General features: G+C 43.3%; 1 protein-coding gene across 2 annotated transcripts in view; it reads left to right on the forward strand.

Annotated features, from left to right (window-relative positions):
• Nucleotides 1-14,166, forward strand: part of LOC126405456 (myosin-9-like) — a 52,712-nt gene that overhangs the window by 26,862 nt on the left and 11,684 nt on the right. Inside the window, exons 5-19 of one of the 2 annotated variants that reach the window (XM_050069195.1) lie at nucleotides 788-881; nucleotides 3,122-3,142; nucleotides 5,336-5,428; nucleotides 5,519-5,582; nucleotides 5,741-5,839; nucleotides 6,745-6,888; nucleotides 7,022-7,117; nucleotides 7,398-7,669; nucleotides 7,783-7,956; nucleotides 8,091-8,264; nucleotides 8,400-8,514; nucleotides 11,619-11,806; nucleotides 13,285-13,406; nucleotides 13,501-13,570; nucleotides 13,658-13,818. In XM_050069195.1, the coding sequence (XP_049925152.1) occupies nucleotides 788-881; nucleotides 3,122-3,142; nucleotides 5,336-5,428; nucleotides 5,519-5,582; nucleotides 5,741-5,839; nucleotides 6,745-6,888; nucleotides 7,022-7,117; nucleotides 7,398-7,669; nucleotides 7,783-7,956; nucleotides 8,091-8,264; nucleotides 8,400-8,514; nucleotides 11,619-11,806; nucleotides 13,285-13,406; nucleotides 13,501-13,570; nucleotides 13,658-13,818 (1,887 nt within the window). The remainder of the gene's footprint in view (nucleotides 1-787; nucleotides 882-3,121; nucleotides 3,143-5,335; nucleotides 5,429-5,518; nucleotides 5,583-5,740; nucleotides 5,840-6,744; nucleotides 6,889-7,021; nucleotides 7,118-7,397; nucleotides 7,670-7,782; nucleotides 7,957-8,090; nucleotides 8,265-8,399; nucleotides 8,515-11,618; nucleotides 11,807-13,284; nucleotides 13,407-13,500; nucleotides 13,571-13,657; nucleotides 13,819-14,166) is intronic. The other variant, XM_050069198.1, reaches the window with a different exon arrangement.

Below are 14,166 nucleotides of genomic sequence, written 5' to 3' on the forward strand. Positions count from 1 at the left end.
TCCCAAGTTTTTTGTAGTAGTTAGCAGCTAACTCAAAAAAGAGCAGCAACATCTGCAAATTGGAAAACGATGAAGTCTGGAGCTCCGTATCCTCAGAGCAGTTGGTGAGATCAGCCACTATTTAACAGGGAGGGTAAATGATTGTTATTGCCATGTTAATGCTATTCTTATTGTTTAGAAAGGGGTGCCAACGCATATGTTATACATCACATTAGAGGCGGATGCTGTTGTGCTGCACCTTATGTCATCACACCTCTTTTGCTTCCGGGATGCTGGCATGCTCTCTTAAATCACACAATGGAGTGGCATGATGCTGCCATCATCTTATTCTTTGTAAAAAAAAGCAAAGGTGGCATGAAGAAGGGACTTCGTAGTAGGGATGGGCAGCACAAGCAAAAACACTATTCGAAAATCGTGACAACTATTCGACAATTTTTCGAATAATAACAAATTTTCTTCGGACTCGCACAAGTAGGCAGGGTGGAGAGACAACGAAGGGGAAATGTTTGCGTCCAAGTCTTACAATGTTCAGGAAAACCCAGCTGTTTATTCTGACATTATGTTGGCTGAAGTGTTGGGGACATTCTATTGTAACGGACCCACATGAGTTCATGTCCGCATATCATACAATAAAGTTGATAATGTGGTTGCCACGACAGGCCTAGCTTCAGTGTTGTATTAAGATTATTTTAATTATTTATGATCAACTCTTGACAGTCACTTTTTTGTGTTTAATACCCTTCCTCTGAATCATTTTACTCTGCATTTCTCTCTGTTTGTCTCACAGAGGAGAGTCTGGTGCTGGTAAGACAGAGAACACCAAGAAGGTCATCCAGTATCTGGCTCACGTGGCCTCCTCTCACAAGACCAAGAAAGACCAGGTCAGTCCTGCCTCTGATCCGCACAGTTCATCCCTCAAACCTTCCTCCCATTACTCCTTTACATCCTCTAGTCATACCTTTTATCTCTACTCCCTTCCTCCTCTCTTACTTCACTCCCTGCTGATTGATTTTCAGGCGAGACACAAGCCCTAAATCCTCCAGTGCTTTCATCTTCCAGGAACGACGTTTCCCTATCCCTCTTTGTACATTGACCAACCACTTTTTCATTGTGACTGTGATGTGCACCAGTGTGCGTGTGTGTGTATGATCATTTGATTGTTAATCCATCGTCACGTTGTTGTATTCAAACAGCTTATTTTCTGCAGTAGACAAACTCTGCTGTGGTACTGCTGCCACAGAAAAGAGCTATCATCAAAGGAAAATGGGTGGCAATCAAGATAATCGCCCTGCAGGCACAGAACAACAGTAGTGCACGTTTAAAGGGATAGTGTGGATGAGGTACTCATGTGTAGTCAGTGTATGAGCAGAAGGTGGTCAGGGTGCCTCCAGTTTGGAGAGGTTACTGCCACAGAAGTTAAGCAATGTACTGCTGTAGACGAGTCAGCAGCAAAACCTATTTTAGCCACTTAAAAAAAGTCAGTATCAGTTTAAGTGTACGCTATATTGAGATTATTTTCACTGCTTTACCGAGCTGTCAGAGGGCGAATACGACAGGGAACTGAAGCTGTTATATCGCTGTCTTCAAAGACAGACTCCATTGACAAAAACCTTAATTTCACCTCACAGAACACAGGAGCTGCTGTAGGCTAGTTTGTTTGTGCTACTGTGTGACTTTGGTGTTATGGGTTAGTTCAGATTCACCAAACAAACCGATAGAGGCAGCATTAGACCAGCAGCTCCTGTTTTCTGTGAGGTAAAATTAAGGTCCAGAAACTGTCATCAGAAAACTAGTGGCGATAAAGGCTGACTGTTGTCGCCTCGCATCTCTTGTGTTACTGCCAAGCAGTTGCACTTGAACACACCACTAAGACTACAGCCAACGGCCAACTGACATGTACATTCTGCGCCTGTGTGAGACGAAAGTCTGTGTTCGTCAATCAAAAAGGAAACCAGAAGACCGACAGGAAGCATTCAAGACTCCAGTTAGCCGGTTAGCACGTTAACAACACAACCCAGTGTTGAAAGAACAAAGGATATCTACCATGCTTTAGCAGACAGTAACACAAACTATTACAAAGTGTTCAATGGTGAAAAAATAATCTTCCTAATATAACAAGTTTCTGTGGATCTCTCGCCCTCTGAGCTAGAAATCAGAGTGATAGCCCTCACCAACGGGCTCTGCAGTTTTTGACGCCGATTCAACATACTGAAACTGATGAAAAATAGCCAACAAGGGCCAACTAGTGCGGGACACACAGCAAAAACTGGGGCGTTAGACGCTCACTGACTGCCCGATGGCTGACCTGGGGTCTCATTTATAAACATTGCGTACGCACAACATGAGGCCTGAAAGTGGCGTACACCATTTCCCACGCAAAAGTTGCATGCTTACGAACATTCTGGAGTTGGGAAATTGACGACGCAATGTTAAGGTGGAAGCCTGCTTGTAGAAATTATCGAATATTTTTGGCCCACACCATTTTTGGCTTTTGTCCGCATGTCTATTTTTAATATGGATCCTACAGATTGTTTAATAAATGAACCCCTGGTGTGTCAGGGCCTTTGCTAGTTTTGTCAAAGTCTTCAGTTTCCCGTTGGAAAAGGAAAATTGGTGAAAATATTTTAAATATAACACACATTTAAACCAATATTGAATTTTTTTGGGGTGTCTAAAATACGTTTTGCTGCTGCCCCCGTCCACAGCAGCACGTTTAGCTTCCTATGGCAATACCCCTGCCTGCTTCTCCAAACTGAGGGTGTGTTGACCGCCATCTGCTGTACGTAATACACTGACCGATATAGAAGTACCTCATACATCCCACTTTAAAAGATCGAAACTATCCCTTTAAAGGCATCTGGCGCTCTGACATGTTATATAGACCAGAGGTCTTACTTCATGTATTTGGTTTTGCTGATTTTACTGCACATTCTCATCAGAGCTAAAACTTAGTCCACCATCTGACAGTCGAGCATTACGTCAGCGGAGAACCTGCACTACTGTTATCTGTCCTGCCAACTGTATGATAGATGCCGCTGAAAGCAACGTAGTTGGGTTTGATGAAAACCACATCTATCATCCCTTTTTTGAGGTTGTTGTATTTCTCTCTTCCCATCAACAGAACAGCTCGATCCTGTCACATGTGAGTTAACTCTCTCCCTCCATTCACTCTTCCTCCCCACCTGCTTCTGTCATTACCTACCTCCTCCTCCTCTTCCTCCTCCCCCACCCCTGCCCACATCCCTCAACCTCCCTCTCTTTCCCGTCCGCTGGAGCGCACTGTTTTGGGAGTCACTGTGTGTAAAGGACAGAGGTGGCATGTCTTGCCAGCCAATAGGAAGTCAGGAGGAAGTTTGTTTGCAGATCAGTGGCAGCCGTTTGTGTTCCTGTGAAAAATTCAGCCAGACAATAGAAGGATAAGAGGGAGGGGCATTTGCTGGAAAAAAGACAGCAACTTTTGTACTGATAAATGTTTCTGTAGATTTGTCTGGTTGAATTTTTCATCATTTGTATCGCTATTCTGCGTGTTCAGAATTTTACTGTGCTTTTTCCTTTTTCATGAAAAATAGCTTGGGCGTGTGTGTGTTTAATTTACACCTGAGTGACTGGTTATCAGCTTTATTATTAATTTCATTTCATTTTTTATTTGTTCCACTCATTTTATTGCACAACTCCAGATAAATATTTTTTATTTTCATTTTTTTCCATAACCAGAATAGAGCTGGGAGAACAGAAATCTCATTTTGCCTGCCTTTTGCTCGAATTATAATTAAACAGTAGAAATAGCCTTTTAATTGCAGCTACATAACAACCAATGCTTACAGTGAAGTGAGAAAGACTGTACACAGTAATTCACCATCAACTAAAGAGACACATTACCTGACAGCTTCATACATCGGTAGTCTAATTATTCTTTCTTTATGTGTTCAGAGTTTCCCCACACATTCATTTATTTGTAGCGTACTACCACAACATCAGCATCCACCGCCTCATATAGATAGAGCGTACTGTGGGTGCGGACAGAGCAGCAGAGCGCCAGTTGCAATGAAAGTGAAACTTAACCGTTAAATAATTTAAATAGTTGTAGTACACCACGTTCCAAATTATTATGCAAATTGTATTTAAGTGTCATAAAGATTAAATTTTTTGTTTTTCAATTAAACTNGAAAATCAGAGAAAAATATCATTTGCATAATAATTTGGAACGCGGTGTATTGTCTGTCATTTTTCCAACCTACTTTAAATGAAACGAGCTGCATTCCCACAGAAACTGCACGCACTGTGGTCCAGTGGTGGCGAGTAAAGTTCTCCCTTACTCGCCTCTGCAGCAGCTGCTCCTCTAATCCATCGATCTAATCTGATCAGCTCAGATTGATCCAACCATGAACTGATCGAAAGAAAGTCTTTATAATCAAACAGTTTGTCCCTCAATTATCCACCCCGCAACTTGAACTCAATAAACTGCTGCTGATGGGGAAAAAAAGGAATGAAAAGTTCCACTTGCGCTGCGTTCAGGGACCAGCAAAACCCTCCGAATTCAGACAAAGGACATGGAATGATACAGCGAGACGCACAAAAAAAGAATTGTAGCATCTGTTTCTGTGCGCATACTCTTATGTTACAAGCCAAGACCTCAGATTCCCTTGTCTACACTGCAACACTGAAAACAGAGTTTCTTCACCCTGGTTGGAGTTTTATAAACTATCTTGCATACGAAAGGTCAATGTGCAAACACTTTCAAATACACTCGTATGTGCAGACAAAGCCTCAATAACGAAAAACAAGTCAGTGCAGCTTAAAGGAAGAAACTTCAAGTTAAATTGAAGCAAGTGTGTGTGTTTGTTTGTGTTTTGCTTTGGGTTCACTGGATTACTACGCTCTGGGAAACAGGTGACGGGTTACTGATGAGGGTCACAGGGTCTCTGGGTGTTTGCATATTTGGGCACTAACATGACATTATGTGTGGGGGAAATGCTTTGTGTGTTTGTGTGTGTTGCTGATGGGTGTGTATATGGTGTCCCTCCTTTTATCACTTGTTGTTTGAATGTTTTGTACACTCCATGTTCTCCCTCCTCCCCAGACGTAAGTACATCATGGGTAAATAAACACAGTGTCAGCATATTTGATTAAAAAGAAGCAAAGTAATCAGTTTTTTGTTTTTTTTGTGTGGTGATGAAACATTCTCGTAAATGAATAACAGATCACAGTAAGTGGTTCTCATGTCTTGTTAGATCTGAATCATTGCTGAGAATTTTTCTGATTTACTTATTGTGTTCGCAGGAAGTTGGAACGTGTGATATATATTTTGCCTTGCTGTTCTCTTAATGTCCACCAGGGGGAGCTGGAGAAGCAGCTGCTGCAGGCTAACCCCATCCTAGAGGCCTTTGGAAACGCCAAGACGGTCAAAAACGACAACTCCTCCCGATTTGTAAGACTTAATGCTGCATCCTCTGATTCATTTTCCAGCTGGACTCTTCCACATGTCTTTGTTAAATGTTTGTGTCTTTGTCTCCTTCAGGGAAAATTCATCAGGATCAACTTTGATGTCAATGGTTACATCGTCGGTGCCAATATTGAAACTTGTATCCTTGATTTGTCATTGCTGCTCTTTAAGACTTGAAGTCATTGTTGCACTTGTTCTTTTTCTTGATCACTGCAGGATTTTAAATGTCTCACTACAACACACAACTGATTTGGCTGGTAGTATCAGAAAACTTGTCCTTGACAGATTCATCACTAGACCTGTTGGAGAAATCCCGTGCCATTCGCCAGGCCAAAGATGAGAGGACCTTCCACATCTTCTACTACATGCTCACAGGGGCTGGAGATAAACTGCGCAGTAAGAAGCATTTTATGAAACTCTTTTTAATCTCAAGGGTTTGCAGAGTGATAATGACTATTTGGGTTTTATTCTGAGGACTTATGCTGGCGGGGCGCCCAGTAGCTCAATAGGTAGGGCGGGCACCCCGTGTACAAAGGCAGTGTCCTTGTCACAGTGGCCTCGGATTTGATTCCTTTCCTGCATGTCGTCCCCACTCTCTCTTTCCCTTTCAGGCTTCAAAAACTTTCCTGTCATTAAGGTCACAAAAAGCCATAAAAATAATCTTAAAAAAAGAGTCATGCTGGCTCCACGCAAGCGGATAACTTGGCACATTTTGGGTCTGATTCGCCCCTAACGTCAATCATGCAGGTGTTCCCGATTCAAGGCTGCTGTGAACAGATTATCTGTCCAAATGATCTTGTAATGTGAGGGCGGGTTAACAGACATAATCTTAATGTTACTCACTGGGATAGGAGTCTGTTCGATTCCAAAGTCCCTGGAATCACCACTCTGAAATTGTCGTGTAAATGCCAAGTGTGGTCCTGTGTCTTGACTGAATCCTTTGTTTGCATTCTAATGATTAAAATATTAAGCACAAATTTGCGATAGCCGCAACCTCGTGCACGCATGCATCTACCAGTTCCCGTTTTTCCCAGTTGGCATGAACAGGTAATCAGCTGTTCTTTTGCTCATCACCAATCTTTCCACAAAATCTTGGGCTAGTCTGTGAATTCATTTGGAAGTTACGGGACTTTTTGCAACAGGTCCCTCCCGTTGTCACCCCTGCTTTTAGCCAAATGCAAAATTTCTGCCTCCTAGAGCAAAAACTGTGGCTGCCAAAGGGTTTTTAAAAGGTCCTTACTGTAAAGATTTTAAACTTGTCTTTTGCCATGTATCTCACTGCGACCCACCTTTGCTCTCAGATGAACTGCTCCTTGAAAATTACAACAACTACCGTTTCCTCTCCAACGGGAACGTGACAATTCCTGGGCAGCAGGACAAGGACCTGTTCTCAGAGACCATGGAGGCCTTCAGGATCATGAGCATCCCAGAGGACGAGCAGATCGGTAAGGCAGACGGCAAATCACTTTTAAAACACCTTTTTTTTCCCCTCTCGTATTCTTTGACTGGGACTTTGCTTATGTTTAGCGACTAGTATCAGTGCAACATAAAACCACGTTTATGCTTCTTTTCATGCAGGCATGTTGAAGGTGGTGGCCTCTGTGCTGCAGCTTGGGAACATGTCCTTCAAGAAGGAGCGCCACACAGACCAGGCCTCCATGCCCGACAACACCGGTAAGTCTGATCTTGGCCTGAAATAAGCATAGCATGTATATAAATAATGTATGTAGCCATCATTACATCTCCCATTGGTTTGGGGACTCCAGTTTTGAAGCCTCCAGTTTGGCATTTTGGTAGTCACCATTTTGTTTTTTTGGAGCCAAAATGACCATGTTAGGATGAGAGGGTGGAGCTAAACCTAATGCTAGTTTGGGTACCACAGTGCATTTACAGCTATGGTTAGCTGTGGTAATGCTAATGCTAATGAGCTTCTCTCCCATTTCCTCTGCGACAGCTGCCCAGAAGGTGTGCCACCTCATGGGCATGAATGTCACAGACTTCACCAGGGCCATCCTGTCACCCAGGATCAAGGTGGGCAGAGACTACGTCCAGAAGGCTCAGACCCAGGAGCAGGCAGAGTTTGCTGTGGAGGCCCTGGCCAAGGCCACATACGAGAGGATGTTCCGCTGGCTCGTCATGAGGATCAACAAAGCCCTGGACAAGACCAAGAGACAGGGAGCCTCCTTCATCGGCATCCTAGATATCGCTGGCTTTGAGATCTTTGAGGTAAATAATTGAGGCAACTGTACATGACATAACAGTGGATAATCTTTCTGTGTGTGCAAATATGTAACCTTGTTTTTATTTGTTCCTAACCGTCTCTCTCTTGTGTCCCCCAGCTGAACTCATTCGAGCAGCTGTGTATCAACTACACCAACGAGAAGCTGCAGCAGCTCTTCAACCACACCATGTTCATCCTGGAGCAGGAGGAGTACCAGAGGGAGGGCATCGAGTGGAGCTTCATCGACTTCGGCCTCGACCTGCAGCCCTGCATCGAGCTCATTGAGAAACCCGTGAGTTTGATCTTACTCACCTGTCAAGCTCTCATTTCTACATGTGACCCAGCATGAAGTCTTGTTTCTTCCACTCTACTTCAGTAGCTCTCTATTTCATGTCTTAAGATGTGCTCTCTCCCTTGCGTGTGCAGGCCAGCCCCCCTGGTATCCTCGCTCTGCTGGATGAGGAGTGTTGGTTCCCTAAAGCCACAGACAAGAGCTTTGTGGAGAAGGTGCTCCAGGAGCAGGGTACACACCCCAAGTTCTTTAAGCCCAAGAAACTGAAGGATGAAGCCGACTTCTGTATCATCCATTATGCTGGCAAGGTCAGAGGAACAGGATATTTTCACAGATTATCTGTCTCATGTAATACTGTGTGGTTAGAGTGACAGTTTCAGCAAATATGGTTGTTATATATGTTATTTAGAAACTGAGTCATAATGCCTGATGTGTCTCCTCAGGTGGACTACAAGGCCGACGAGTGGCTGATGAAGAACATGGACCCCCTGAATGACAACGTGGCGTCACTGCTCAACCAGTCCACTGACAAGTTTGTCTCTGAGCTGTGGAAAGACGGTGAGTCAAGGCAGATGTTGACTTGTTGCTGTAACCCAGGAATCACTGCCTCTGTGGGAGCGGTGCTTGATGTTGGGAATATATTTGATGTTCTTGTTTTGCATTTCATAGTGTTTCTTTCTCTTTTACTGTCTGGTGTGTGGACCTTTGTTTTTACCTTCTCAAATCCCACGTGTTGTTTCCATCCATTTCTTCCTCTGTACGGCCCCATTTCGTCTGTCATTTTTTTCTTTCACTGGGTCTCAGAGGTACAGAATTGTCAGAGAGCCTATTTTTATCAGCGTTTTCCTATTCTACACTCAGACTCAGGTGACGAGGTTTCTTTTTCATTTATGCAGTCTTTCCCTCTCACTCCTGCTGTCTGTTTAACCCATGTGTGCCCAAAAACTTAATTCACTCTGATGAGAGAAAATGCCACAACATTTGCTTTAAAAAATGAGGACAAACGGGACATTCAGGGTGACAGCGACGTTCAGAGTTAGTCCTCCGAGCCAATGCATTCAAACTATGCAAACGACAGATCAGAAATGTGCAACATTTTGTGTCGACGCAGCCGGACTCTGTATCGTATTAAGTTGCTGTGAGCTGTAAATTCACCACCTCTAAGCAGAAGGCAGACGATAATGTAATCTGTGAGTCTGACCAGGCAAAGCCTCTCTTCTTCCGAGCAGCTGCCTCCGTCTCAAACGTTGTGTTCACACTACGAGCAACAGTGTGACCTGCCGCATTATCGTCAAGACGCAGTTAAAGTGTTGCTCAAGTGCTTGTTAACGTAGTTACGTTGTCACAGGCTTGTGTGTGTCGAGTGAGCGTTATCTGAAGTTTGTATTTGGTAAAAAAAATCACTGTCAGTGTCCGACACTAATTTCAACATCATCTTTCATCACATTACCTCACAGATTGTGGCAGGAATGAGTCCTAAAATCAGGAAATGAGTTAGCATGTTGCACTTCTGGTTCCCTTTTCTTCAAGTCTTGAATGGGTTTTTGGTTAGATGCCTGAAATACGGTCTGTGGTTAACACAAGCTTAAGAGACTTTCACGTTTTGTTCTACGACATAAGATACATCACTAAATCCCCCACTCTAGAAGCTTTTATGTGTCTTTAAAAAAGGCAGTTGCTAACAAGTTGCCAAATGGCTAAATGATCTGCAGAGCGTCATCACACCAACCATGGCTTCACAGCCACGTTGTGGAGGCAGCGTTGAAGTCATGTGACCGTAGTGTAGCTCTTTTATAGCCAAACGTTAGCTCTTTACTTCTGGTGATTGCATTTATGCTTCAAAAATCATAAAAATTGTTTATTTGTGAACAAAAGCTAAGTATCATGAACATTTGTTTGCCACAGAGCTTATTAAATTTAACAATCTGAAATCAAATGGAAAAATCCTCTAGGCTTTTAGACGAGCGCACCAGGGCAGCGCTAACTTCCGCTTCAGTCTGCATAAAAAACAGCTCCCCTGCAGCACTCTAATGCATCCCAGTGTTCGCAGCAAAGCACATAAAGCTAGCATAGTATCAGCTAACTAAGCTTAACAACACAGCACCACAGCTTGAAACAAAAACAGACAATTGGTTGAAGCTTCACTGCGTCATTGGAGCATTGGAGCGTCATTGTAGAGCGTCATGGCAGTCCGCAGGGAAAAGTGTCAGGCATAGCTTTATGTTACCACCCTCCATTGAAATCGCCATGTAGCCTGTTTCTGTGAACACAGCATCAGACTCACCCTGGGTCTGAGTCTGCAGCTGCCTGTAGCAGAGAGCAGCGTGGGAGTGAGGAGCGCTGATTCTGCAGCTACGTCTGGGGACTGAAACATCCCCAGAAGTACACTGCATATCGACTCACATAAAAAAACAACAAAAAACAAACGAGTGCTTGACATGAAGAATCTCTGACGACTGAGGGGTCTCCGAGTGATTATTCCAATCTATGACTTTCAGGTGGCAGCCCTTGTAGATACCAAACACTTGATTGTGCCTCTTTATAGTTTCTGAGGTGCAGCCATTTTCATAATCACACTATGTTTAGTATTTGGGCACATGGCATGACGTTTTTCTTCGTAAAACTGTAGAAAATGCCCTAAAATAAGCAAATAAAAGGTAGGAATTTTTATTATGTAAAGTGCACGCATGCGAGGGGAGCCTACTTATATATTCCATATAAATAAGAGTTGGTAAAAGAACTATTATTAGTCATACAGCAGGTGAAAACACTCACTAGAGGAGCCATTCTCACTTCTTAAACTTTTCAGCTTAACGGTTCCACCGATTTTGAAATTTTCGCCAGATTTGTGCTCAGGCAGGCACAAAGAACACTCCCACCCAAGGCACAAATGGGTTAAATATACTTATTTCCACCATGAATCCTCTCTGCCATCCGTCCATCTCTCCTAACTGTTCAAACTTGTTGTTTGTGTTTTGGGTTTAAACCTTCAAAAAGATGTTGTGAGTTGTTTCTCTGTCTTGAACCAGCCGTGTGAGCTGGTCATCTCACCACTTGTTGCTCTGTCATTGAACTCTCCTTCTCTCCCTCTGTGTAATAGTGTTGTTTGGGGACTCCTGGTGTTGATCATGGGTACTGCAGCAATGGGTATACTGCATGGGTTTGGTTTGGTTGTTTTGTTTTATCGCCACAAGAATACACTGCAACCACCAACGTTTGTCACCTTCCTCACACACACACCCACACACACACATTCAACTGGACCATCACACGTAGTTTCCACTCTGAGGACTGAACTGGCAGCGTTAACAGCTGACCAGCTCCTCCCACTCACTGCACTGATGTTCGTGATGGTGTGTAATCTCTCCACGCTTCACCGGCTTTCTGTGACTCCTCTGTCATCCTCCTCCTGATTCCTGTTTCCCTCAGCATTCACTCAGTGTTTGTGTGGTGTTTTCACTGGTCCTGGTATTTTGAACCGCCTCTTCTCTCTCCTGGTGTTTGATTACCAAGAGGAAGTGGAGAGACGATGGTCATGTTCATTCTTCCTGACATGCATTTTGTTTGAGTTTGCCTGGTTAAGTATTTAAATTTATTAAACTAAAATCTGCTGGCTTCTCACATATTATCTCTCTTTGTCTCTCCTCTGTTTCTTCTCTCAGTGGACCGCATCGTGGGCCTTGATAAGGTGTCTGGTATGTCCGAAATGCCCGGTGCCTTTAAGACCCGCAAGGGCATGTTCCGCACAGTGGGCCAGCTGTACAAAGAGCAGCTGTCCAAGCTCATGGCCACTCTGAGGAACACAAACCCCAACTTTGTTCGCTGCATCATCCCCAACCACGAGAAGAAGGTACCAGAGAAAAACTGGCATCAGTTTTTATAATAATGCTATCATTAAAATCTTTATTTATATAGCACTTTTCATACAGTGGGTGTTTCTCAAAGTGCTGTACAATAAAATTAAATGAGCGAATAAATACAAACCGGCAAATTAAAGCAAATGCAGCTACTGTGAGATAAAACCAAGCAATCACGTGAATAAAAAACAGAGGACCAAAAACCTTTTAAAGAACTCAGGAACAAGACCTAAATTTCAGCCGAAGGAACAGGGACTAACTTTAGTTCTTGCACAATAGTTCCAGGTGTTTTTAAAAACAAACAAACAAAAACAGCTGCCTGTTGTTGATCCTATGCGCAGATGGGTGAAACACAGACTCCAAGACCGCTACAACTTCTGTACAGCCATAGATGTTCTCATGGATCGGACAGTTTGGAGCCAGTTCTCACCTGCTGAGAGTTTGGTGGCGGTTATGTTCTAAAATAAATAAATAAATAACCACAGTCCGTTTATGACTGCAGGAACTTTCCCCAGGAACTAAGAACCTTTTGAGGGACTCATTGTGTTGCAACCGCAGAGAGCAGGGTCTAAATTAAATTTCAGGGAGTTTTTTTTTACTAAGTCTCTGAATCAGGGGATAGTACCTTCTGAAAGTACAGGAATTTTGGGGGTGGTGTTTGCAGAGATGACTGGTCAAAAACACACAGTGCTGCTGCTTTAAGTTGTGCACTGCTTCATTCATAAAACAAGAAAGAACTCTTGCTCTGTCATGCATGAATTATTGTATCACAAATTTTTTTAAAAATGTTTGTTTTTACTTTTTAAGAGCCGAGAATGAGAGAAATAAAAACGTATTTTCTGATAGTCTGTGCTTTACTGTGGAGACAGATGTTCTTAGTTTCATTTTCTTCCTCTGCGTTTCATTCATTAATCCAACTTGCAGTGTTAAATCACATCCCAGTGCGACACAAGGTGTTCATTCCTGTGACCACCCTCAGCCTTCATCCCGTCACCAGAGTAATTTGCCCTAATCTTCACGGGTCTTTAGACTGTGGTGGAAACACAACTAATAATGGGCCAAAGGAACCTTTTAGATCCTTGAAAAGTTGTCCCTGGGACTAAAAGTCCTGGGTACTTTGGGTCGAATGTGGCTTATCAAACACTCGGCAGATCGTCTACTTCTTAGAGAGGCATTTCCGAGTCTCTGTTTCCACCTGTGCATTTCTATTTTTCATTACTTATTCACACAATGGTAAAAACAGAACAGAGTCATTCTGTGTTTCCTCTTGTGCTAAAATTGCGTTTCAAATGCAGCTATATCTATAAGAGTTTTTAAGATGTAGTGCAAACAGGAAGGTGCTAAAAGGACAAAGAAGATCCTGGTTTAGTTCCTGAGTTCAGCTCCTCCTGGAACCTTTTGGTCAAAAAGTGCGTAAAGTGCTGTCTCTGCTTTGCCACACTACTCATCAGCAAATGTTCCCCTTCCCCAGGCTGGTAAACTGGACCCCCACCTGGTTCTGGACCAGCTGAGGTGTAATGGTGTGCTGGAGGGGATCCGTATCTGCAGACAGGGCTTCCCTAACCGCATCGTTTTCCAGGAGTTCAGACAGAGGTAACAGAGTTAAAACACGATGACAGTTTGTCTGGTTCTCTAGCAGGTGTGTGTAAGAGAAATTAAAATCCTGCCATCTGCTCCTCTCTTTAAGGTACGAGATCCTCACTCCCAACGCCATCCCCAAGGGCTTCATGGATGGAAAGCAGGCCTGCGTGCGCATGGTAAGCGCTCTACAATATTCTATGCAAGCTCCACGTGAACATGTCCGTCTGCAGGGTGACTGATCACCGCGTCTCCTCTCATGTCAGATCCAAAGCCTGGAGCTGGATCCCAACCTGTACCGGATCGGCCAGAGTAAAGTTTTCTTCAGAGCAGGAGTCCTGGCTCACCTTGAGGAGGAGAGGGACATGAAGATCACCGACATCATCATCAGTTTCCAGGCCTGGTGCCGAGGCTACGTGGCCCGCAAGTATGAAGAGACGCATCCTGTGCACTAAAGAAAACATACTTGTTATATTATATTCCATTTCTGCCAATATATCTCTCGAAATCCTACACACTGGACCTTTGAGTTCAAATTTATAAATTTTAGGCCTTAAACGTCATCAAATAGTCTAAAATTTGAATGTGAAGCAGGGTTCAACGCTAAGGGTTTTTTTTCACTTGCCCGGTCGGGCAAGTTGGTCAGAGATCTACTTGCCCGAAGTCAGTTTTTACTTGCCCTATAAAAATTGTTTAATTTAAGCGGCTATCAAATAACAAAGACTGCAGTTATTTTTATGTTATGTAATCTTTATTCACACTGTATTTATTAATT

This window comes from Epinephelus moara, chromosome 18 (genome assembly GCF_006386435.1).
Source record: "Epinephelus moara isolate mb chromosome 18, YSFRI_EMoa_1.0, whole genome shotgun sequence".
Taxonomy (NCBI): Eukaryota; Metazoa; Chordata; class Actinopteri; order Perciformes; family Serranidae; genus Epinephelus; species Epinephelus moara.